The following is a 27,279-nucleotide window of genomic DNA, read 5'->3' as shown; positions in this document are numbered from 1 at the left end:
CCATATTTGGCTCATAAACAAAATGAGCAGGGTCATAATGTTGACAAGCAGTTTCAAAATAGTAGTTAAGCCATATATTCTTATGTAAAAATATGTGCACAATATGTGCACTAATAATCCAACCAAGAACATTTGTGTATCGATTTTTTACCATATAGCTACTGCAAGTTTAAAAACACTGAAACATTTATCACAGACTCTGACAAATTCTTACCCACTGCTTTTAGATGCACAGCGTTTGGTTGCTGTTTATTAGTCTGTGTGGTAGACTTTTAAGCAGAGTTTGTGTGCACCGGAGGGTGGCTGCTCTGCTTTGCTCCACCGCCCACCTCGCCTCTCCAGTCCCAGCGTTTGGACGTCGACAGCAGCGGTCGGTGTTGGTTTTTCTCCGGGTTTCTGGTCTGACAGAAGTGACATCCGCGTCTAAATTTACCGCTAATCTTCATGGGCAAGGTGTGGAGGCAGATGTACCCCCAATATACCTACTATTATTACCCCCCTTACCTGCAAGCCAAGGTACGAAAAGCAGTTTTACCTCATGTTTGATATCGCGTTTGTAAATCCGACTGCTGTGTGTCATGTTTTATTGGATATTGTGCGACATTTTAGGGAATCGGTTGATACTGTAGTCAGTCAGCGCTGCTGTAAGTTTGTAGCATAGGCTACTTGAGGGGATTTTCGGGCGGACATTTTAAATCGTTTTTTAAAAATCAGATATAAACAGTCAAAACCAGATATAACCTAATCGTCGCTGCTTTATATGCAGTGCTGGTTTAAACTCGTTGTGGTCGTCGTTTTTTGGTGTTATTAAATGTTTTGCTCGTTCTCTTGGCCAGTGAATTCCTGTGGCATGACATCGCGCGCTGGCTGAAGTCAATCTCAGTGAGCTCTAGTGTTGTTGTGATCGATTCTCCTGTGAACTTGTTTATTTATCATACTAGTTTATCCACTTTTGAATTATTATATATATGTAGTTCAAAATAATCATAGTTTAATTGTAAGGAGACAGGTTGTTGTTTATTTACAGTCAAGTGGTTGACCGATATGCCCGATATAGTAGGCTAATGCCGATAGTACAATTACAAAAATCGAAATTGCTTATTAAACGAACACTTAGTATTCTATTTACTAAAAATTAGTGGTCTGACTTTTTTTGGAACATGCAGAATTCAGAGCAAGCCGAATGGCAGATATATTATAGATAATTCTATTTAATCATGGCGAATGAAATAAACTATGAGATAAAATGCTTATTATAAAAAATATATTGATTATTGAATGAATATTACTTTTTAAATAAATACTTTTTGACACAATAGCTCTCGCTCAAATAGAAAAACAAATAAACTGAAAAAACTGAAAAAAACTGAAAATGTTTTTATCCATTGACAATTAAGGCTATTGTTAGATGTTGTTGAAACTGAAACGGAAACTTTCTTCAGCTACAGTCAAGTCATTAAAGGAACACTCCACTATTTTTGAAAATAGGCTCATTTTCCAACTCCCCTCGAGTTAAACAGTTGAGTTTTACCGTTTTTGAATCCATTCAGCCGATCTCCGGGTCTGGCGGTAGCACTTTTAGCTGCAGCTTAGCATAGATCATTGAATCTGATTAGACCGTTAGCATCTCGCTCAAAAATGACCAAAGAGTTTCGATATTTTTCCTATTTAAAACTTGACTCTTCTGTAGTTACATCGTGTACTAAGACCGACAGAAAATGAAAAGTTGCGATTTTCTAGGCCGATATGGCTAGGAACTATACTCTCATTCCGGCGTAATAATCAAGGAACTTTGCTGCCGTACCATGGGTGCTGTGATATTACGCAGCACCTGAAAATAGTCCCAGCTATTCCAACGGTATCTTCCAACGGAAGCAGTGTGTAAGCAGGTGGTCACGTTGGTTATGTTGGCGGAAGTTAGCCTACCAGGCTTTGTTGGTAGTTCCACATGTTAGACTTAAGCGTAGAGGGGAGCGTGCATTTGCGGTGGCAGGGCCACGGCTTTGGAATACCCTGCCTTTAGAAATTAGAATGGCCCCTTCTCTGCCTGTCTTTAAGTCCCTGCTAAAAACCTATCTGTTTTCCTTAGTGTATTGATTACTGTTATTCGGTAATTTTTTAATGGGTTGTTCATATTTTAATTTGGCTTGTTTTCTGTGTATGTTTTTATAAATTTCTCTTCTGTAAAGCACTTTGGTCAGCCTAGCAGCTGCTGTACATGTGCTATGCAAATAAAATGAACTTGAACTTCTTTTGTATTTAGTGCAATCAGCTAAATATTTGGACATTTTAGTGCATTCAGCTAAAAACCATGCCTATAGTTAGCTGCTTGGCCAAATCATGTGATGTTTTCAAATATTATACAAAATTTTGAGTATATTTCCTCATTTACACCACACTCCATCAGCATCTTTCATTAAAAAATGATATTGGTCGACCTATAATTTTCCGATTTTTTTTCTCCAATATTTTTAATATGCTAAATTAGACATGCCGTTTTCACACTGCTTCCTTTCAGTTGTGTTAAAAGGCTGTTTAAAAGAAGAACATGAGAATTGGCATGAAATGATGGAGAGCAGAGAGGAAGGTAGCTGCTGTTTATCAGAGAGATCACAGATGATCAATACTGAGGCGCTCTATGGGTGGAGCACATCCATTATACAGCCTGACTGTAGATATGATGCTAATCGGGTTTCATTTATCAAAAGATCCAGTTCCTTCTGAACATGTCACATATCACAGAGCTTTATGAAAGTAGCCTATTGATTTGAGGAAACATAAATCTTAAATGCTACAAGTTTTTGTCAATCAAAACTTTGCATGTCACAGTTAATGCAGTGGCTGCTTGTTTGATCTGACTGGTTTGCCTTATTAATATGGATGTGGATGAAACTTCTGCTGACAGAGTGTCAGATGAGTATCAGATTTTGAACGTTTTTATGCATTTATGCACTCCTCATATTTCACTCTTATCAAAGTCAATGTGTCAACCCATCTTAATCTGATGTATTTCTAAGGGAAACATTGAGTTGAGTTTGTTCATCGAGAATTTATTGGATAGTAAAAAGTGGATGTTACATTTTTTTAAAATCAGTCAAAATAAAAGTATGATGGTTAATGTTTGAAAATGAATTAAGGCGGTCATAAACTAATTTTACAGTAATGCAAAAAATATATTGTATTATTTTTAAGTACTCAACTTTGTATTTTACAGTGGAATATTACAATACAAATTTTTTATTTTTTTTTAATTTAGTAATTGTTATATTATATTTAATAATAATAATAATAATAAAATGTAAATGATTAGATAATTAATAATAACAACAACTTTATAATTATGTATTCATTATTATAATGAATGAATGAATGAATGAATTATTATATAATAATAACAATAATGATGATGATTATTATTATTAATTTACAATGTTTTATAGCCATTTTGATATATAAGCACAAATTTTGGCCAAATTGTGCAGCCCTACAAACAAGCACAGCAAACCTGGAATTTTTCTTTTTAATTGCATTTTAAATAACAATCACAATTTTTATCAGATTTTTTCCCCACACATCATGCATCCATAGCATTAATGATGTCGTCCAAAAATAAACGTTGATTCAGTGGCATAGCAAATTACATTTTGATATAGATTTTCTTTTATATTTTTGATGTAGATTTTCTTTATATTTAAATATTTAAATTTAAACACAGTATTTATTCTTTACACCAATATGCACTGATGAATCATGTACAGTAAGAGCAGGAAGTAAATAGGATCAAATTAGATTTTTTGCATCTTTAATTTGTTTAAATTTGTACCTGTTGATTGAAATTGGAAGTATAGAAAGATATCAGTCGTTCTACTGTGGAAGAGAGTCAAGGAAGATTTAGGTTGCACAGGAGATGATATGAAGCTTTGCATTGTAGTATAACATGTTGACTTTATGTGGGACCAGCAATATGTACAAAAGCGTCCTAAACCAAACACTGCAATATACTTACAGCTATACAAGACAGAGTCCATAAATGCTCCATAAACTCCTCAGTGAAGTGGCCAGAATAAATAGACCACATTTTAAGTCCACACCATTCATCTTCCATCATCTCTTATTTTTGTAATTAGAATTTCATTTCTGGTTCAGAAAGTTTCCAGTGTCTGGACTGTTTTGCTATTTTTGGGCAAATGCCCTTGTAGGAGCTTGGAACAATTTGAGATGCTTTTGTAAGATAACCTTTGACAGGGAAGGGAGGATCGGCCTTTTTTATTATTACAGCAGCTTGATTTCTTTCGAGGCTGGAATCCAACAGCTTTTGTCTTTATTTGAGAGGCGGAGAGGTAGAACACATTTATATGGCGCTCTACTCGACTGTTTACAGCATAATGTACAGCTTAAGCTACAAACAAATCATGCACTGAATTTGAGCAGATTTGATTGTGATTAACTATGTATCAAAAGGTTCAATCTCTCAAAACCTGTCGAAAACACATATTTCACACTATTATATTTTGCATATAATGAATCATGTTTTAGGACCATTAGGGTTTTTGCATTGTGACATTATTGTCATGCATATTTATTGCCAAATTATGCTTACCGTAATGCATAGCAGTATTTTTTGTTTTTAATTTGTGCTGATTTAAATAAAAAATAGTGTAATACAGCCATTTATAGTAATTGTTAGATTACATTAAATTTAACGTCATTGTCGTTGAACTAATGTCAGTAAATATTGGTATATGCAAATATAATTAATTGATGGTTCAAAACCTGTCAAAACGTTCCCATCATACTGTGTTTCACACTATTATATTTTGTTTATGGATTTTTTTAGATTACATTAAATTCAATTTTACTGTCATTGAGCAAATGTCAGTGAATATTGGTTTAGAATAGTATATGCAGATGGAAATATAATTAATTGAAGTATCAAAAGGGTCAACACCTGTCAAAATCATATTTCACACTATTATATTTTGTTTATAGAAAATGGAGCATGTTTTTAAGGACCATTAAGGTTTTTGCATTATGACATTATTTTAAAGCACATTTCTTGCCAAGTTATGCTTCCCGTATTGCATAGCAGTATTTCCTTTTAACTTATGCTGATTTAAATAAAAGTTTTTGTGTAACAGCCATTTATTGTCATTTTTAGATTGCATTAAATTCAATTTATTGTCATTGAACAAATGTCAGTTTAGTGCATGAGGGTTTAGAAAAGTATATGAAAATGGAAATATAATCTGGTAAGTGCAGAATAATAATAGTGTGCAAATTGTGTACGGTCTGTGCAAAACTGTTTTTAGCAAAAGTATAAATGGAAATGCAAAAAAACAAAACAAAAATCAAATGTATATTCAGTTGCATTGTGGCACTGAGAAATGTGGGGGAATTTTGCTTAATGCTGTAATTGTAATGAAAACACTGTGCAACTAATATAAATGGTAGTAAAATAAGCTTAATTTTCTTTATGCAAAATAGAATTCCTTTTTTTTCCTCAGCATTTTGATGTTAAACCTGGACGTATTTTTGTGAGACTGCGGTATGCATTTTCTTGAGAATGCATGAAATGGACTGGGAATTATGTAGCTCTTTGAGAAGCAACTGAACTGTAACAATTTATTCATGTTAAATTTACAAGTCAAGAGAGACGTGCTGTTGCATTATCACCAGTGTTCAAAAATGCATCGTTAATATGAATAATAATTAAAAAGCGCCAGTTTTTCATCCGTGTAGGTGGGCTGGCCGTGTCAACATGAGCCTGTGATCGAGGGGTGGGTTTTAGCACATTAACTGCCATTGGACATTACACACAGAGCCTGCAAACAAAGCCATTGTGAAGGGCCTATACAATGTTTACAATAAAGTCTGAAGAGTTGCCTGGCAGCGGAATGTACACAATTAACCAGCGCCGCGGCTGCCTCATTATGTTTGTGCCGAGCTGAAAGAATTCCAATTGTTCTCCTACGATAGTCATTCTGGGAACTTTTTGACATGAGGAAAATGAGGGACCAGCTCACAATAATACCCACCACGGCGGTGAAGCGCTCTGCCAAGGGCCTGTCTCACAAACACAGGCGGAGAGCTGGAAAAGCCCTTCAGCTTAACTGACAAGGTCAATGAGAGCCACACAGACTCGTCTGGTATTAATAGACCTGCTTTGTTAGTTTGTGTAAACAGGCAATTCAGTAAATGTGTATGTAAATATGTGAAGACCGAATGGGGTAAAAATAGTTTCGCTGTGTATTTGAAGACTGTCGGATGACGCTATATAGTGAAATCTGACAGCCGGTTGAGTTTCTGCTATAGCGGAAGTTATTTCTGTGTGGGTATCAGTGGACAGGAGGATTTTATACCATGTACATGTGGGAATGATGAAGAAACGTGATGCAACAATACAGAGCATTAAACGTTAAAGGGTGATGGCATTGAAGCTTTATTACTTTAAAACTTTGTGTGATCAGTACATGAGGCTCATTCAGTCAGAATTTACAGGCTGATCTTGGTTTCATAATATTAGCTTAAATGTTATTTTTATTTATATTTTTTTTTGCTGAAGTGTTTCATAATGTCAAGCTTTTGTGCAATATTTTTTTCAGGTATTAAGTATTTAATCCATTTTAATTAGCTCATTATCCAAAAATAAAGCTATTTAGTTTTAATGTATATTTTAGTTTTATTGTTTTTTTTAATTTATTTTTTACTTTTTTAAAATTATGTGAAGCTGTTGTTGCACAAATATTAAAACTATCATTTATTTGTTATCAATAATCTGTTTTTATTTTTTATTTTTTTTTGGTACATTAAATAAGTTTTTAATTCACTGTATTATCCACATTCTAATCAGCATATTAGAATTGATGGATTCATTATCAGAGTTTATGAAAGCATCACAACTGACATGTCACAGTGTCACTGTATTTCCCTCAGAGCAATTTACATACACTCATTTTCTGCAAATAACCAGTTTACATATGAATATTTCACAGGACTGCGGGAATATTAATGCTGTGATTGTCAGGTTTTGATGCAAAAAAACCTTCATAATCATCTTCTCGTAATTTTTCAATTTCCAGATGTACTTTGGAGAAATGTCTCGTGTGTTGTGATCGTTTTAAAATTACGTGTGTGGGTTGCGGGAGCGAAATGTTGTTTTGTGTCATGCAAATACACAAATCATATTACAGTCATGAATTTTAGAGGATCTCATTTTACTGAATCTCTCTCAGAGCCCCAATCCAATTCCAATTTAGACAAAATCATACACTAAAGACTGCAACCTAACACTCATTACATCCATGTCTAAACTGGATGCAGTCAGCGTATTTGAGTGAAACTAGATCACTCCTGTTATAATCAGAGATGTCTCAGCATGCCTTACGATATATGCAAATAAATTACACATATCAATTCTGAGCATTCTGATCTTCTGGTCTACTCGTTTTCTCATCTCTTTTTGATTGGACTAATTAAAATCGGTCATTTAGAGTCATTCTTATTAACACTGAATTCACAGTAAAATTCACTCATTTTAATATTGCTGAAATCTAGCAGGGATCATAACATTTTAAAGCCTTGCATTATATTGGTAACCTTCTCTCTGTATAAATCATAAAAAATGGCAGCTACATACTGCACAGGATACTGCATCCCACAATGCAATGCCCTCAACTTGACCTTTCATTTCTAATGTGATGTGAATGAACTGGAAGTAAATACAGCCATGATTTTAACATCAATTTTCATGACTCAGTATTTGCTTGAACTGCAAACTGAGTGTTTTCCCAGGGAAAGCAAGAACTAATAATTCTGTGTACCTCAAAGAAAGAGTTCACCCAAAAATGAAAATCAGAGGGTGAGTAAATGACAGAATTTTCTTTTATTGTGCAAACTATCCCTTTAAATGCAATATAAGTCGCTTTGCATTAAAGCATCTCCCTAATGCATAAACCTAAATAAGCCCATCAAGGTTATGCATCGTGATGAGCTCATGAGACATAAACATTTAGCATTGCATAATGCACTATTTGTGAATCGTAGTAGGCAGTATACAGTGCATACTGTGCAGTAAGTTCAGTAAGTAGTAAGCTAGTGTTTCATTCCCAGCAGCCCTGCACACATCCAAACTCTCTCTCTCTCTCTCTTTCTCTCTCACTTGACGATCCGTGTGAAAGAGGCGTCTTCCTGTGCGACAGACGCACACACACATGTAAACACGCTGCTTTCGTAGTGAGCGAGCGCCTGCCGTGACAAACTCGAAGCTGTCGCTGTTGACGACTACAATGTGGCCCCCGCCAAGAAGATGGGGCCCTCGATTCGAGCCAGACGGCAGAAGCAGGAAGGTACGTAGGCTGGCACTGTTTCAACAACGCGCAGATTGAAACATTTTATTTATACAGAGCAAATGGATCGAGACCGAACAAGATAGGAAGTCACAGGGCTGAAGTGTTTCTCCATTACGGTGGAAGGCAGGGAGAATGTCGAGAATGTGGTTTGGGCAAGTTGCACACTCGCTTTAACGTGGCACTTTAGACGTCTCAGAGTTGCATTGGAGTTCAAAAGCTTCTCGTTTAGCAGTCAAATGTGTTTTTAGGGCGCCGTAACTACAGTACAGAGAGAGACAGCGTGCATGAGTGTAAGCGTGCATGGATTTATGCACATGCATGTGTGCTCACACGTTGGCAGGTTGGAGTGTGATATATAGTCGCTCTGATCGCCTGTGGGGGAGGCGAACGCTTTCCTCTTCATTTGTTTTCTCTGCACATTCAGCATGGACAGCTGTACCATGTCAAGCAGGGCTACTTTATGGCTGATTTGTGGGTTGCTTTCCTGTAGGTTTAAAGCTCCTCTAGATTTTGTTAAACATCCTTGCTATTATAAACCAGCAGTTCTTAACTGGTTTTGCTTCTGGACTCTGATGTTTATCATGCAATGTCAACAAAAATGTCCTGAAATCGACCTAATTCATATTTTGCATGCTATTCCAAAGGATAAATATTTGTATGGGTACTTTACAAGTATATCCTACTTCAAGTGCAGTACACTCATGTAAAGCAAGATATACTATATATAGCAAATCTTAGCTGCGTGATTGTTTATCGTCACAAAATGTAGCTATATTATCGCTATGGAACTACGGAATTAAAATAAATACGTAATTGCAACATTTTAGCAGATTTTTTTCTTGCAATTCTGAGACAAACATATAATCTTGGAATAAAAACGTAAAACTTGGAATTGCAAGAAAAATTCTGAATTTTTCTCATAATTGTGAGCTGATATCTTGCAATTAGCCTGTGTGTTTATATCTCGCTCACTGTTTTATTTTTTCAGAATTCTTTTCTCCTTTCAAAATTGTCTGAATTGTGAGATAAAGTTGCAATTACCTTTTTTATTTTTTATATCCATTGGAGAAACAGTCTTCCATATATCATCCAGCTGGATTTATAAGTAGGCCTATGTCCAACTATTTCTGCATACATACAGTATTTTTACGTAAAGCGATATATAATATAGCAAATATCTGCTGGTATCTTTGCAAACTGTAAGCTATATTATCGTCCAACTTCAATCTGCTAAACGCACATATATGGCATGAAGATATTAAGATATTATAAACATAAACATCTGGATTTTCTGTAAAGCTGCTTTGAAACAATGTGTATTGAGAAAAGCACTGTACAGATAAATTTGACTTGGCTTCTTAATCTTTTATCTAAATGTAACTTTTTCTAAAACGACTCTCCAGTTCGGACGATGTCATTTATTTTAGCTCTCGATGCATACTTTTTTTTACGATGCAGTCGGTTCCTGGCAGATAAAATCAATTTCTCCCTTGTGTTTTTCCTCAATGAAAATAATTTTTCACTGATAACGTAAATTATGTTTTTCTTTTCTTGAATTTTGCTGAAAATGGCAAGTTGATATAGTAAGAAATCTCCTGCTAAGAGTGTAAATGTCTGAAGTTTAACTAAGGCTAATAAAAGAAAGATAAGAGTTGTTTTAGTTGAGTTTGTGTTCAATATTTTGCATTTTAAGTCAATAATTTTGACAGGGCATTTCTAAATATCTCTGCACGTTGTACCAGGCTTTATGTGAACTAACTCTCACTTTTTATCTTTCTGTCTTTTGGTATGATCGTGCTAGACTTTGGTCCCGTTCCAAATGGCTCCCTCTCACAGTCTTCTTCCCAGTCTACATTTTAGGTAATAGTCAGCTGTGAAGTCTGAACTGGCTCATAGTGGTTACAAATGAAAATGCGTGCCATCTGGGACTGAGCATATATGTGCCATTAACTTGCATTTGTATGCATGTGGATATATATAATTGCATTTATTTTCAAGAAACTATTTATTGTGTGTGTATATATATATATCCCTTTCTGCTACCTCATTTGCCTGTTGACATGCTGCCATCATTCATACAAACACGTACACGGCAGAGTGAAAGGTGCCAGCAGGTCACCATCATGACCCTGAGTGTCCTTTGAGTGCAGAAAACCACATTATTCCACCTCTCTTCTTATGTAACGTTTTAAAATTCATCCGTATCACTTTGTCTGTTTTGAAAATGTCTGAATGCTTAAGCTAAGGGTCAGGATGCTCAAGGTCACAGAACACAATAAATGCTCTGCTAGAATACATTGTTATGACATTGCACCAAGGCTGCATTTATTTGATCAAAAATTGCAGTAAAATCTGTAATATTGTGAAATATTATTACAATTTAAAATAACCATTTTATATTTTAATATATGTTAAAGTGTAATTTATTTCTGTGATGCAAAAGTGAATTTTCAGCATCATTACTCCAGTCTTCAGTGTCACATGATCCTTCAGAAATCATTCTAATATGCTGATTTGCTGCTCAACCAACATTTCTGATTATCATCAGTGTCAAAAACAGCTGTGCTGCCTCATATATTTGTGGAAACCATGAAGTATTTTATTTTTCAAGAGTCTTTGATGAATAGAAAGTTCAAAAGAACAGCATTTATTTGAAATAGATTTTTTATGACATTATAAATATCTTTACTGTCACTTTTGATCAATTTTATGCATCCTTTCTTGTGTATTAATTAAATGGAAAAACTTTTAATGCTTTTGTTGTCTCAAATGCATCAATTGACTACAGTGACCCTTTTTCCCCTGTATTTTAAATATTTAGTCAGTTTTTATCTCATTTTGTGGCATTTATTCTGAGAACTGGTTTATTTCTGACGTAGCTTTAACAGAAGCTATTTTGTGTGTAATTGAGCCAAATCTTTGATGCCCGACTGCTTTGTTTCTCATCTGATCTGTGGCTGGTGTTGACGTACTCATGTTTGCTCTGTCCTGAATAGCAGATGTTTTCCAGTCTGATTTTTTTGGTCACAAACAGGAAAAGGATAGGATCCAAGGGCAAAGATCTTACTCCTGCTCGCTGTGGGATTGTAAATGACCTATTTACATCCTAACTATCCGACGTAAACTGCTGTCTAAGCACGATCGGCCAGAGCCGGGGATTATTGATACCACAAGGTGTTTTCGGTGCTCGTAAGATCAAATTTATATTCAAAACAGCAGAGTGAAATAGAAAACTGATGAGCTCAGGGGAAGTTATTTAAGAAGACAACAGGAAATGCTGTGTTTAGGTGTGAGGATGTGCCTTACATTCATCACAGCCTCAGAGACAAAGCAAGAGCGACGGAGAAACACAAGACGTTCTGCGTGCATTTAGTAGCAGCTGATAGTGAAGAAGAAGCATCATTAAGTGTTTATCATGCATGCTCATCCTTCATTAATGCACTGGATGAAGTTGGTTTTGAATTTCCAGATTGAGCATAGCTGGAGGAAGCTCATACTGTATAATATATAAGAGAGTTTGCATTTGTGTTACATGTTTTGGTCACTACAGCATTCCCAGACTTCCTTTGGTCTGTTATGTCATAATTTAAATGTGGTTTCTGGTTTGTGTTGAATCTCTGCTTTAAATTATTCAGATCTTGATCAAGTCTTGATATCAGTACTACAGAAACATCAACTTCTTAATTGATAGGCTTGGAAACTTCTTGGAAAATTTTTATGCTGTGAACATTTAATGTCAGCTTTGCATTTGCTTAATTTTTAATGTTGAGGCAGATAGATAATAGAATATTAATTATGTATAATAATAATGATAATAATTATAATGCTTTATTTAAATAATATTTAATTTATTTAAATATGATTTATCTTTTAATAAAGTTGAATATCATTTAATAAAATTACTTTATGTTATATATACATTTTTAATTATTTTATATATATATTAGTGCTGTCAAACGATTAATCGCGATTAATTGCATCCCAAATAAAAGTTTTTGTTTACATAGTATGTAGTTTGTTTACATAGTAATATGTGTGTATACTGTGTATATTTATTATGTATATATAAATACACACACATGCATGTATATATTTAAGAAAAATATGTTACGTTTATATATTAAATATATTTATATATAATACAAATTATATGAATAAAAATATATACATGTAAATATTTTCATATATATATATATTACATTAATGTCAATACGTTTTATCATTTTTCTTTTAATAAAAATAAAATTATAGTAAAATATAATAATATAATTTAATATAATAATTTGATATAATATAATATTTTTATCATTTACACACACATACATACATACATACATAATTATATATTAGATTAAATGTAGTGCAATATAAATATTTGTAAATAAATATCATTTAATAAAATCACTTTAATTCAAAATAAATGTGAAAAAGTAAAGCACTCCTAAGGTCATCTGTGTCTAATTGCCATGAAAATTCTGTCACAATGCAAAAAAGCTTTAATGCTCCTACAATACGCTTCATTTAATTAATGCAAAATATAATATAAGGTTAAGCTTGACCTGAACATGTTTTCATAAATTTCACCCTAACTACACAACCAGGTCTTCCAACCGTAGAGGAGAGTCAGTTTACATACCAGCTCTTCCTGCAGTTAGATAACACCAAAAAGCTATAAATGGCCCTTTTTTTTGAATATATGTTTATTTCTTTGTCATTGTTTTTTACGTCATTTACACTTGTTTTGGCTTCTCGTCCTAAACGCAGTGTTAAGCCAGTTTGTATAGCACATATGAAATTATAAAACCACAAAACCTGATGGACTCACTCAGGAATGTGAAGTATGCGGGCCAAAGGAAACCAAGAGCAGCCAAAGGGGAGATGATGAAATGTAATATCCCCTCGCTTAAAAACCAGAGCATTGTGCACATTACATAGTGCGTGTAAATGCATGCAAGCATGCTTAACATTCAATATGCATTAGTATTTGAGCGAAGAGTCTGTTTTGTGATGTTTTTGAGTGTTGTTTGTGTGCACGTCCCCCCTCTAAACAGAGCCCAGTGGTTTCTTCCATAGTGGGAGGTGTAGTTCTGTGGAGAAGTCACCGCAGATCAATGAACTGAGCGAAACAGACAGGCTGGGCAAGCCGACTACAGCGAGTGTCCGTGGGATATATGCTGCTCACCCTTCTGCAACACCTATTATTTCTCCCCCGCAACGATTCGGTCTTAAAGATACGTCAAAGTGAGACTCTATGACAGCGCTGCTCGCTCTCTATGGTTTATAGAGCCACAGATACAACTTTACCCTCCTGGATACACGAGAACGTACGAGATAGAAGCATTTGGTAGAAATTTATTCATCCGTCGGTGGATATTTGGTTGTTGAGGATGATTTTTGCAAATTCTGGCCACACAGTGAGGACATCGCATAATCGTAAACAGGTAAAACCGTCTTTGACTTTAATTGTGGCCCTCATGGATATTTGTTCTCTAAAGTGGGGTTTTAAAGTCATAATTCAGAATGATCTGTGCTAATATGTTTGTGGAAACTATTATTTGCACTTTCTTGTAATAATAACAGAAAATGGAACGTTCCAGTGATGATCGACGGATGAAAGACTACTTGTGTCCAAAAGCAGCACTTCCATGAAATTAATCCATAAAGAATAGCTGTCATTGGTTCCCTTCCAATCAAACGCTCCCCTCCGATGGGTGTGTTTTTGTTGTGCTAGCGTTTCATTTTGTTGTGTTATGGCACCGGCTCTCATTCACAATTTTATCACACCTTTCCCCCCTCCCGATCAAACCCGTCCCACCAGTTTAAAAATAGGCCTCTATTTGATCAGGTTTTTACGTGTCTCATGCACGTCACTGCATTTTCCTCTGATGGGAAAATACATTCACAGCCCTGCCTCTCTGTTCTTCTGATGGAGTGTTCGGTTTCAGTGGTTAATCTACTTTACTGTGCTGTAATGGTCAAAAGTCACAGCGTTGAATTAATGCGCCCTCTCATATGACACTCTTCATTAAAGCCTTCTCTAATCTCACTCCATGCATGCATTTCACACCCCCCCTCTAAACAGAGCGCAGTAGTTTCTTCCATAGTGGGAGGTGTAGTTCTGTGGAGAAGTCACCGCAGATCAATGAACTGAGCGAAACAGACAGGCTGGGCAAGCCGACTACAGCGAGTGTCCGTGGGATATATGCTGCTCACCCTTCTGCAACACCTATTATTTCTCCCCCGCAACGATTCGGTCTTAAAGATACGTCAAAGTGAGACTCTATGACAGCGCTGCTCGCTCTCTATGGTTTATAGAGCCACAGATACAACTTTACCCTCCTGGATACACGAGAACGTACGAGATAGAAGCATTTGGTAGAAATTTATTCATCCGTCGGTGGATATTTGGTTGTTGAGGATGATTTTTGCAAATTCTGGCCACACAGTGAGGACATCGCATAATCGTAAACAGGTAAAACCGTCTTTGACTTTAATTGTGGCCCTCATGGATATTTGTTCTCTAAAGTGGGGTTTTAAAGTCATAATTCAGAATGATCTGTGCTAATATGTTTGTGGAAACTATTATTTGCACTTTCTTGTAATAATAACAGAAAATGGAACGTTCCAGTGATGATCGCAGGATGAAAGACTCCTTGTGTCCAAAAGCAGCACTTCCATGAAACTAATCCATAAAGAATAGCTGTCATTGGTTCCCTTCCAATCAAACGCTCCCCTCCGATGGGTGTGTTTTTGTTGTGCTAGCGTTTCATTTTGTTGTGTTATGGCACCGGCTCTCATTCACAATTTTATCACACCTTTCCCCCCTCCCGATCAAACCCGTCCCACCAGTTTAAAAATAGGCCTCTATTTGATCAGGTTTTTACGTGTCTCATGCACGTCACTGCATTTTCCTCTGATGGGAAAATACATTCACAGCCCTGCCTCTCTGTTCTTCTGATGGAGTGTTCGGTTTCAGTGGTTAATCTACTTTACTGTGCTGTAATGGTCAAAAGTCACAGCGTTGAATTAATGCGCCCTCTCATATGACACTCTTCATTAAAGCCTTCTCTAATCTCACTCCATGCATGCATTTCACATGCGCTACCTGCAGAAACATTTGCTGGAAATTTTTTCATCCATCAGTTGCTGAGGATGATCTTTAAATGTTGTGTGAGAATGTTGCATAATCATACCCAGGTGAAAATCATATTTGACTTTAATTGTGGCCCTCATGGTTATTTGCTCTTTACAGTGTGGTAATGCAGTCTTTTGGTTGAAAGCTATAATTGAACGTGTCCAAGTCATATTTCAGTCTTATTTTTAGATTTTGCATTAAGAACATTTTAATGAGAATGTACGATATAGAAACAGTTGGTGAAAGATTATTCATCCATCGGTTGTTGTGGATGATTTTTGCAAATTCTGGCAGCGCAGTGAGAACCTTGCATAATTGTAAACGGGTAAAAATCTTATTTGACTTTGCCTGTGGTTCTCATGGTTATTTGTGCAGTTATAAATCATGTAAAAGAACAGATCCAAGTTGTATTTCAGCCTTGTTTGCATATAGAAAATTACAAATTTTAATGATGAGAACATACAAGATGGAAACATTTGGTGGAAAATTTATTCAGCCGCCTGGATGATTTTTCCAAATTCTGGCCAAATAGTGAGAATGTTACATAATTGTAAACCAGTAAAATCATCATTCCAAAGTCATTGTATTTTTAGATTGTGCATAAAGAAAACGACAAGTTGTAATGACGAGAACGTACAAGATTCATCCATATGTTATGGATGATTTTTTGCAAATTCTGGGCACACAGCGAGGATGTTGCATAATTGTAAACGGGTAAAAATCATCATTTGAATTTAATTATGACCCCCATGGTTATATGTTTGGTTTTAAAGTCTTTTGCGTGAAACATGTAAGCGAACATGCCAAAGTCACACATAAAGCATAAAGAAAATCACAAATTTTCATGACAATTATGCACATTTCCCTCTCAAATTCTCATTACTTTAATGCCAAAAAGCAATGACATTTATATTTCATGCTAGCATTTGTTTTTTCCCACAATAATGCATTAAAACATTAACATAGAATTTATATATCACACATAAGTATAATAGGAATTATAAAGGAGCTGCAAAGTAGTGTCTGCATTCAATGATTTAAATGCAGTATTTTTTTTTATATGATTTTGGGGTCAGATATGACCTGCTGGTGTTTCCACGCGATTCACTCTTTTACAGGTGACTCTGAGGTTGGTTTAGACGGGTTTAGGTGACCTTGTCATATCAGCGCATCATGATGGGATTAGATAGTGTCGCTGTTTCGACCTGTAGCATCTGCGAAAGCCTTGATGATCCGCATGTTGCGAATGGCACGCTTATAGCGCGTCGCCTAATGATGAAATTTGATTTATCAGCAGCATGCTAAGAGATTGACTTCTTGATAGAAGAGGAAGGCGAGGGGGGTGGAAGAGGAAGAGGAAGGGTTTGGTAGTCACTCAAGAGAATTATGCATATATATTCATAGGACGTTTAGCAGCATCTCTCACAGGGTGAGGGCGGTTACTGGAAGTTCAGTGTATTTCCAGCACGGATATGATGGGCTGACTAGGTCTGCGGTGCTCTGATAAGAAGCCAGTCTCTCCCCACAGAGCTGAATAGTCAAACAGATGCGAGATACAAACAGGCTTTGAGTTCCTGAGAAAAGCCCATTCCACTCTGGAAATGTATGGGTTTCAGTCGGGGCAGAGGGGAAACACTGGCTTCTCGTCCTCAAAGATGTTCTTTGTCCACTTGTAGGCCGTGTTTGTGCCTCATTTCCTGTTTGCACGGCTGTTCCAATGCAAAGATCAGATGAGCTGTCTTGTTTTGTTTTTGAGGTCTGTCCTGAAGTCGAAAAACAGACTTGCTGTTTTCTTGGAAAGTGCATGTTGTTCAATATAATGAATGTTTATGCGTTTGAAATAAATGGAAATGTTGCACAGCTTTTGTTCTGATTGGAAAAATTCAACAAACTAATCTCATGTGGCATGAAGTGCAGTTTGGGCTGTCCAAATGTGATGCCGTTAAACTATTCATTTTGTGAGCGTTTAAAGAGATTAGCACGCTTCAAGGACTTCCCGCTTGACCGGCAACGTGACTAACTGTGCCGTTTTCCAGCGTATCCTCTCAGAACACTTGACTAATAGCATTCATTGTGCTTTACAGGATGACGAGTTTATTTTCATCTAAAATAGAAATCGGGGGCGTTTTCTCCGAGGACAGGGAGGCAGTGACTTCTCAGAAAAAAATCGGATGAGAATATGATCTCCAGAATGATGGAGGGAAATCATTAAGCACCCAGTACTATGCATTTATTAACGTTTATATTAACATACGGATTATTAAAACCAAGTCATGTCAAATGCTCCAAAAAATAAACTACAATAATGCAGTAAAAAGTAGTACACGAATAAAGCAAAACCAATGTTTCGAAAGTGTTTTAAGTACTCATTTTTCACTGTGACACTAACACGTAAATCATCTCTCTTGCCTTCTTTAGCTCGTTATGTTCACATTAGCGTGAGAGAATGTAATTAGTGTGGTGTGAATGGAGGAATACAGGCTAAAAGTGACCGAATGTGCTTGTTACTGCATTCTTGTATTAAATTATTTTGAAGCAATGCAAGAAGTGCATAAAAACTCGAAGAAATCTTGATTAACTTTGATCCTAGCAAACAGGGAATGTTCTCCGAATGTTCTAGCAGGGTTCTCTCAAAGTTATGAAGAAACGTTCTTAAGTAACATGAATAGAATGTTTGTTCAAAGATCTTTAATAATGTTCTCAAAAAATGAGCACAAATTGTTATTTATATATCATTAATGGAATGTTTTTTTCGAAACATTTGTGACCCTGGAGCACAAAACCAGTCATAATGGTCAATTTTTCGAGATTTAAATAAGCTTTCCATTGATGTATAGTTTGTTATGATAGGACAATATTTGTTCGAGATACAACTATTTGAAAATCTGGAATCTGAGGGTGCAAAAAAAAAATCTAAATACTGAGAAAATCGCCTTTAAAGTTGTCCAAATTAAGTTCTTAGCAAAGCATTTTACTAATCAAAAATTACGTTTTTATATATTTACAGTAGGAAATTTACAAAATATCTTCATGGAACATGATCTTCACTTAATATCCTAATGATTTTTGGCATAAAAGAAAAATCGATAAGTTTGACCCATACAATGTATTTTTGGCTTTTGCTACAATTATACCCAGCGACTTAAGACTGCTTTTGTGCTCCAGGGTCACATTTTAGTTTTTGTGTTTTTAAATGTTACTACGAGAATGTTCAAAAGTAACATTAGCAGAATGATAGTGATGGAATGTTCCCTTATGTTATGTGAAACATTTAAAAAAAGACATTTTCAGGAAACATTGCAGAAATGGCTTTCAGAAACAGCTGGGATGTAACTTAATCATGGATTAAAATGCATAGTATGGGTTGCTTGTTAAATGTGTAAAGTTGTTCCTTATGCCTTTAAACCAGAAACCATGTCAAACCATGAGACTTTGCTGTCTAATTTCAGAAGTCACCACACATAACTGATAGAGGCCTTTATCACCCTGTTAAATGTTTAGTATCAGCACAGTGTTGGGGGAATCCATATCAAGGCAGATTTAGTGACCTTTAATAATCCACCGCTGACTTTTTAAACTCAAGCTTGTCTTATTTATCCAGTCGTGTGTTCACGTCTTTACGCAGCTGCATCGGACAATAGCAGAAAGAGCAGCCAAAGGGTTGCCAGGCCATTTCAATAGGACATTGACTCTGTTCTGACCCATAAATACTGTCTTTGTTGTGTAGACCTTTAATGAAATGATATTTTGTTCAGCACTACTGGATTTCATGGAGCTCAGGTCTGTGGTTTTCAGCACCTGCCAATCTTGAGCATTTTCACTGCTGTCTCTGCTTTTGTATGGGAATTAAAGCGATCGTTCAGGCTAAAATTAAAAGTAGTCATCACTTACTCTCCCTCATGTCCATCTAAACCTGTATGACTTTCTTTTTTCTGTGAAACATGACAGAAGAATGTCCATGCTTCTGTTTTCCATAATCATGAAAATGGATGGTGATTTATATTGTCACACTCCTAAAAAAGACACACACACCAAAAAAAAAAAAAAAAACCATGGAAAAACTACAATAGTAGCTTATATATTGATGGGAAATATTACATTTCAGCTATCACATGACTTCAAAAAACTAAATGTTGCACATAAATCATACTTTTATCATGGAAGAAAGAAGATAATACAAAGTCTAAAGGGGTTAGAAGTGAGTAAATTATGAAAATATTGTAATTTTGGGGTGAATTGTTCTTTTAAATGTGAGTCAAAGTAATAGATGTAAACAGCAATGCTCAGTGACAGCATAATATAAAATAATATTCATCTAAACAAACCCATGGCACTATTCCCAATATTTAATTTGACTTATACGCCTCATATGAAGTACAAACAATGTTAATATGATATTATATGAGTATTGAACTCGATTTAGAGCCCTTTACTCTCAAATGAAAATCTTGAATTTGCATATAAATTGCATAAAGCAGAACATTTTTTAAAACTGGTTTGTGGAATGGGTTTCCTCCGCTAAGCCAAGTCATATTACATGTTTATTTCTTTAGAAACTTGACTGAATTATATATACAATTTATTTTGAATCATAATGATACCTATATAACATGCAATGAATAATCATGCTAAGATTATTGTATACACCTCTTGCATCAAATATTGCCTCTATTTTATTGCACTAAATTTATTAGTGAGTTTAAATGGGTCTCAGGACTGCAGATAAAGACAGAAGTGGAAGATTAATGGCTGTAAAAAAGTTTCCAAAGATTACTGGAACTATAAATATACTATCTCAGTCGTTCTAATTTCAATTAATTCAGTGTGTTATGTGCCGTTTCTTTGTTATTATTTTACTAGCAATTTCTGAGTGAAAACTCTTTCCAAGTAAATCCAACACCAGATTTTCAATGTACCTTCAGAACAAGGTTATGCCTTCAGATTAGATCCTTGTTGATGGAAAGATGATGAGTCCATGTGACATGTGAAATAATATCATGTGCACTACCATATAAAACAAATGGAATGTATTTTCACAATGAACTTTCTGTTAGTTTTATGGTGGTTCAGAAGTTGCGTAAAAGGCAGGATGGGAACACTGGAGGACAGTTTTCCTCTCTCTGGATCTCGTCCAGTGAACTGTGTCACTGCTGCATACCAGAGATTCCGAACGCTTCCTTCTCCTTGTTACTTCCACAAAAGAGGGGTAATCACAGTTGAACTGCTAGGGCACTTGAGACCTCCGCAGCTCAGAACATCTGTGTCCATACAAACAGGACGGAAGTGATGTCTTTACCACACAAGAACTCTTTTATAGCGCCAGCAAAGCATTGACCTCAACAGATCTGCAGCCCGTTCAGAAATTCCCGACGATTTTCAATGCCGTTGGCCTCGCATTTTGGGTTTAAAGTCCCCATGAAATCAAAAAGTTTAAAGTTTTTTGGGTGTTAGTATCAATATGTTAGTCTTAAGGTTATCTATAAGGCAGTGTGCTCCAAAACAGTGACAAAATTCGCATTTATAAGATATAAGCATTCAAAGCTTGCAGTTCCGTCACTTCCGCCAAAACGGCTCAACGATTTTTTTTGACGTCACATCGTACTTTATCTTCTCATCAAATCTTCTGACCAATCAAATGCTCTCTAAAAGCCGAAGCACCCGCCCCCTGCACTATAAATAGACGCTGAAGCGCCAGCTGAGACCGGTCACTTGTTCACAGTGTAGTGTTTCCTGTACGCTGAATGGCTCGAAGTGCACAATGTAGGCGATAGGGAACTAAATATGTTTTCGATTGGTGCAAATGAGGTCTGGTTTCACGTTGTTTCACGCGAACCGTGTCAGCGCACACAGTCTGATCCGGACTTTGGCTCGCACGGAGCGGATCATATGCGCGAGTCGGCATATATTAAAAACTTTACAACTACACAGCCTCAGAATGATTATGACCACTATTTTGTTTTACTAAGAGTTTCATATTGAATCTAGGGGGTAATCTATTAGACCAGGGGTGGCGAACCCCTGCAGAGTTTTGCTTCAACCCTAATCAAACACACCTGAACAAGCTAATCAAGGTCTGAACGGTTACTAGGAAGCTACAGGCAGGTGAGTTTTAATTAGGGTTGGAGCTGAACTCTGCAGGGCTGCGGCTCTCCAGGACTGGAGTTCGCCACCCCTGTATTAGACTGTGGCTGTCAAATGCGGCTTTACGGCTCTGGCCCGAGCAGATATAAGCAAAATGCTATTGGCTATTTTAAAAAGGGGGCGGGTCTGCTCGATATGTCCCGCCCTCTCTTCCTGTTTCAGTTGAAATTACGTCACCACATAGAATAACGCTGCGTGTTTCAAGTCACTTCAGGGGACCTTTAAGCTGTTCTGATTAGACAAAAGTTTGGTATGGATCGGCGTGACATTTACTTGATGTTTGTAGCAGTGGAGCTTGGGTGTTTCCATTTGAGAGATCCATCCAAAATAGTCATTGTACAATTTATCAGACTCTTTCATACCTGACAGAGCTTGAGTATTTTGTGTTGACTTTTTTTTTTAGTTGGTTCATATTCCTTCTCTTTTGCTCTGAAAAAAAATAATCTTTCGGTATTGCATCAGTTTTATTAAAACTTCTGATTGAGAAAGACTCAAGTGGATGATTTTAGGCTTTTTCTGGTGGTCATAATAATGGTTATTATTATCAGTTCCTCATAGAGTTGCAGTTTGGTTCTAGAGCTTGAGTATTTTGTGTTGACTTTTTTTTTTAGTTGGTTCATATTCCTTCTCTTTTGCTCTGAAAAAAAATAATCTTTCGGTATTGCATCAGTTTTATTAAAACTTCTGATTGAGAAAGACTCAAGTGGATGATTTTAGGCTGGTGGTCATCCCTTCAGGAAATGGTTATTATTATCAGTTCCTCATAGAGTTGCAGTTTGGTTCTTGTGGATGGAAAGGTGACATGTTCGTGGGACAAGTGAAAACGTGAAGTTCCTATGATATTCACAGCATTGGAATATCATGTAAAATAAAAGGAGTATATTTTTCTCAACAAATCCGTTTAAAATGTGCATAAAAGATATATCCAACAATGATGTGTAAAGAAGAGAAAATCGTTTTTAAAGGTTTTACCTCTAATGTGAAATACTGAGAATATTTTGATTTCATAACACACGAGTCCTTGAGGCATATTTGTTTCCCGTGAGAAATGAGACTTCTTTCTGAAATTGTAAGTCTCTAGCTCAAACGGTGTAGCGTTTTGCAAAATTCAACCCATCCCAAAATGACATAAAATGCAGATAGGCTCTTTGTGCGTGCAAATTAGAATGAGTTTTTACCATATGTATAATGATTGATCTTCTTGAAGTTGTTGCAGATCTACCTATGTTCAATTCTATAAAACAAGCAGGATTCACCTGCATTGAGATCAAACGAATGGCTTTAGTTCTGTTGCATATCAAGCTCGTCTTAAGAACAAAGCTTTAACAAAAGGGTTCAGCACATAGAAATGTTCAGCGCTCACCCCTCGGCCTCCCGTGCCGCATTCACTTCCTTTAGATTCCTGAAGCGTCCTCTCCGTCAGCCGTGCTCCTAGGTCAGAGCTTCTGGCCCCTGTGGACCCACTTTATGCTGACAACTGCTTTCTGAAGAAGAAGAGACTGCACTGCAGATATGGATCACAGCACTGCCAGATACTCATCCTCGCACTGACAAACACGAGCAGTGTAGCATCAGAGCGGAGGAGGTTCAGGAAACAGATCCTGTACACTATAGGGGTGGAGGGAAAGATCGTACATTAACTTGCCAAAGATTTGTATTAGGGCTGTGCGATGTGGGGGAAAATATCAAATTGAAGGCTGGCAGTCATGCATATGCTCTGGAACAGAGTAATATCGCGTCCACATCGCAGGCTTTGCGATTAGGAAATCGCAACGTCTCAAATCGCGATTTCGATTCGATTTCGATTAATCGCACAGCCCTAATTTGTATGCATGCACTGTTGCTGAAAATTTGAAATGTATCAAGAATTGTTTCAAATCCAGCTGTGAGGGGCCTAAAAATGCTTTTATTCTTCTGTTTTCTGTATAAGTTCTCAGATAAAGTGTTTGTTTTTGCAGATTTTTTTGAAGGGTTGTAGAATTTGTAAAAGCAACACTTATTTGTAATGATGCATTGAAATTATTTTTTTACCGGAACCAAAATTGCCATTTTCATTTGGCCAAAAACTGAAACCCAAAGGGTGTTATTCATAAAATTAATTATTAATAATTATGGTTATTGAAAAGCATATGCAAAACGAAACGTACTCTGTTGGTGGGTCAGAACAGACATATTTTATATTTGACATGTTTTGCAATCTTTACAAAATGTGTGCATAAGATATCTTCCCTTGCCAAAGTTTTTTGATCCATGCACTCTTGCTGAAACTTTGAAATGTATCAAGAATTGTTTTGGATTTAGATCATGATTCTTTGAATCAAAAGTGAATCCTGTTGTGAGGAGGCTATAAATTCCCAATAAACACACTTCCTTTAGGTCCAGATTTATCAGAGCTACCACTCTGCTTTCCTGTTTTGCTCACATTATTCTATTTTCTGCATAAGTCCTCAGATAAAGCTGATGTTTGGTGTTTGTTCTTGCTGAGTAGATTTGGAGTTGCTCTTTGTTAGGGTTGTTAATTGGCCTAGACTGCTAACATTTTTACATTTCTACACTTGAGTTTGCATTAAAATGCGCAGAAACGGTTTAAGAAGAAGGTTTGGCACTCTTGTTCATCTGATAACTCATAATCTCATCTCATAATAGGGTGACCAGACGTCCCGGTTTACCTGGGACAATCCCAGTTTCACAAGGTGTGTCACCAGAGTCTCAGCGGTTCACTAACAAATGTAAATGTGTCTCTTGTTATGCAGCTGGGCTCATGGGTGTGAATTGATGTTTTGGGAATCATGTGTGGTTTTCAGTAATGATGACTAAAACACATTTGAGCTATTTTACACATTTTGTATTTGATTCTGTTCAAAATGTAGGAAATTGTTTTTTAAAATTAAGAAGTATTTACTGAGAAAGTATTTTGAAACACATTTGAGCTGTTTTATACATTTTGTGTTTGATTTTCTACAAAATTTGGGGAAATGTTTATTAAAATTAGGCATATTTTTAAAACTGAATTCAAGAAAAACATGTATGTTGTGATTTATTTTGTGATCTGTTCATAATTTGGGAAATATTTGTTAGATTGAGGCACGTTTGTCATTTGAATTTAAGTTAAAACACATTTATTGTGATTAATATTTTGTAAAAAGTTTGTTTAATTGAATTTCGAGCAAAACACATTGTGATTATATGCATTTAATTTACTGTAATTTAAAATGACTAAGTATTTTAACATCAAATAATTACACATTTCAGCTATTTTACACATTTCATTGTTTTTCGTTTGATTCTGTTCAAAATGTAGGAAACTGTTTATTAAAATGAGGCATATTTTTAATTACATTTTAAGCAAACATATATTGTGATTATATATCTTTAATTTATTGTGATGTAAAATTACTGATGAAGTAGGGCTGCACGATTATGACAAAAATCATAATTGTTGATTTACTCCTTTGAAATTGTAATTGTGATTATTAATTACGATTATCACAATTTAAAGAAGCTGAAAACACTCTAACTGAAAAACTTTTATTGCTTTTCTATAGTACTAAGCCTCAAATGTCATATATACATTGGTTTGGTTTCTTCTTTAAATGATAAAAAAATAAAAAATATGCATGGTATTATAATGTTATATTAAAACTAAAATTAAAACAATGAAAAAACTCTTACGATAACCTGTAGAAAGAAAAAAACACATCTTGAGCACCCAGAATAACATAAGTGGACTTTAAACGATTAATTGCCATTTTGAACGATTACGTAATTGTAATCACGATTAGAAATTCAAGCCTCAAATGTCATATATACATTGGTTTGGTTTCTTCTTTAAATGATAAAAAAATAAAAAATATGCATGGTATTATAATGTTATATTAAAACTAAAATTAAAACAATGAAAAAACTCTTACGATAACCTGTAGAAAGAAAAAAACACATCTTGAGCACGCAGAATAACATAAGTGGACTTTAAACGATTAATTGCCATTTTGAACGATTACGTAATTGTAATCACGATTAGAAATTCGATTAATTGTGCAGCCCTATGATGAAGTATTTTAACATACATATTTCAGCTGTTTTATACATTTTATTTTGGATTTGATTTTCTGCAAAAGTTTGGGAAATGTTTATTAAAATTAGGCATATTTTCAAATTGGATTTCAATTAAAAAACATGTATTTTGCATGCATTTCAATTGTTATGCATTTAAGCTATTTTACATATTTTGTTATTTTGCATTGGATTTTCATAATATTTGAGAAAATATTTATTAAAATGAGGCATGTTTTTCATTTAATTTCAAGCAAAGCATATACTGTACATTGTGATTTAGGCTATATTGCGATCTGTTTAACATTTAAGGAAATGTTTAATAAATTGAGGCATGTATTTTCATTTAATTTTGAGCAAAATACGTATATTGTGATTTATATATTTAATATACTGTGATGTAAAATTGCTCATGATGGATCTTGGTCAAACGTCCCACTGTTACTGGTGAAGAGTCATCTGCTTTCTGGATTAGTAGTCTGTTTTTTTCTGTCCAGTATACTTGCTTATGGCTTCTTTTACCAATGTTTACTTTTTGCTTCCCTGTTTGCTTTGACCTTGTTCCACTCTGACCGCAGTTTGTTTTGTGTCCTTCCCTCTAGCCTCCTGTTGGCCCCGCCTCCCACCCGATGGCTCCGCCCAGTCCTGGAACCAACAGCAGCACCAATCACAGCAGCAGCAGCAGCACAGCCGGCTGGGAGCAGCTCAGTAAAACGAACCTCTACATTCGTGGTTTACCACCAACCACCACCGACCATGACCTGGTCAAGCTCTGCCAGCCGTGAGTACCTCCTTATATTGGCCAAATATTAAGATTGAATACTGTCAGAAGGCCTCGCTTAAGAGTACCGAAATATATAAATAAATAAAAGGAACAGTTCACCCAAAAATAAAAATTTGCTGAAAATGTACTCACCCAAATGTATCCAAAATGTAGATGAGTTTGTTTCTTCATCAGATTTGGAGAAATGTAGCATTGCATCACTTGCTCACCAGTGGATCCTCTGCAGTGAATGGGTGCCGTCAGAATGAGAGTCCAAACAGCTGATAAAACATCACAATAATCCACAAGTGATCCACACCACTCCAGACCATTAATTAACATCTTGAGAAGCCAAAAGCTTTGTGTTTGTAAGAAACCAATCCATTTAACTTTAAACCATTGCTTCTGGCTAAAAGACTCCATAATCCATAATATTGGTTAATCCAGTGAAAAAGTCCATCTCCTGTTATCCTCTCACATCAAAATCCACCTACATATTTGTTTTGAACCATTCTGGCTTGTAAACGGTGCTTGATCTGTGCATATTTCTCTCCTGATTCAGAAGAGATGACTTTTTCACTGGAGAAAACAATATTATGGATTATGGACTCGTATTTTAGCCATAAGCAATGGTTTGAAGTGAAGTGAGTCTTACAAACATGCAGCTTTTCACTTATGGAATTTTGTGAATTACTTGTAGATTATTGTGATGTTTTTATCAGCTGTTTGGACTCTCATTCTGACGGCACCCATTCACTGCAGAGGATTCATTGGTGAGCAAGTGATATAACGATACATTTCTCCAAATCTGTTCTGAGTAGGGATGTAACGATTAACCA

General features: G+C 35.7%; 1 protein-coding gene across 4 annotated transcripts in view; it reads left to right on the top strand.

Annotated features, from left to right (window-relative positions):
* The first annotated feature begins 400 nt into the window (after positions 1-400).
* The window catches only part of LOC107722911 (RNA-binding motif, single-stranded-interacting protein 1-like), a 73,814-nt gene continuing 46,935 nt past the window's right edge, over positions 401-27,279 (top strand). Inside the window, exons 1-2 of one of the 4 annotated variants that reach the window (XM_016531408.1) lie at positions 401-516; positions 26,280-26,458. In XM_016531408.1, coding sequence (XP_016386894.1) covers positions 445-516; positions 26,280-26,458 — 251 coding nt within the window. In that variant the 5' untranslated portion in view covers positions 401-444. Of the gene's footprint in view, positions 517-8,213; positions 8,346-13,470; positions 13,790-14,501; positions 14,821-26,279; positions 26,459-27,279 lie in introns of those variants that run through there. The other 3 variants (XM_016531409.1, XM_016531411.1, XM_016531410.1) reach the window with 3 other exon arrangements.

Source organism: Sinocyclocheilus rhinocerous, unplaced genomic scaffold (assembly GCF_001515625.1).
Source record: "Sinocyclocheilus rhinocerous isolate Xijiao unplaced genomic scaffold, SAMN03320098_v1.1 scaffold934, whole genome shotgun sequence".
Taxonomy (NCBI): domain Eukaryota; kingdom Metazoa; phylum Chordata; class Actinopteri; order Cypriniformes; family Cyprinidae; genus Sinocyclocheilus; species Sinocyclocheilus rhinocerous.
The sequence above is the reverse complement of the archived record's forward strand: the minus strand, read 5'-3'. Positions and strand labels throughout refer to the sequence as shown.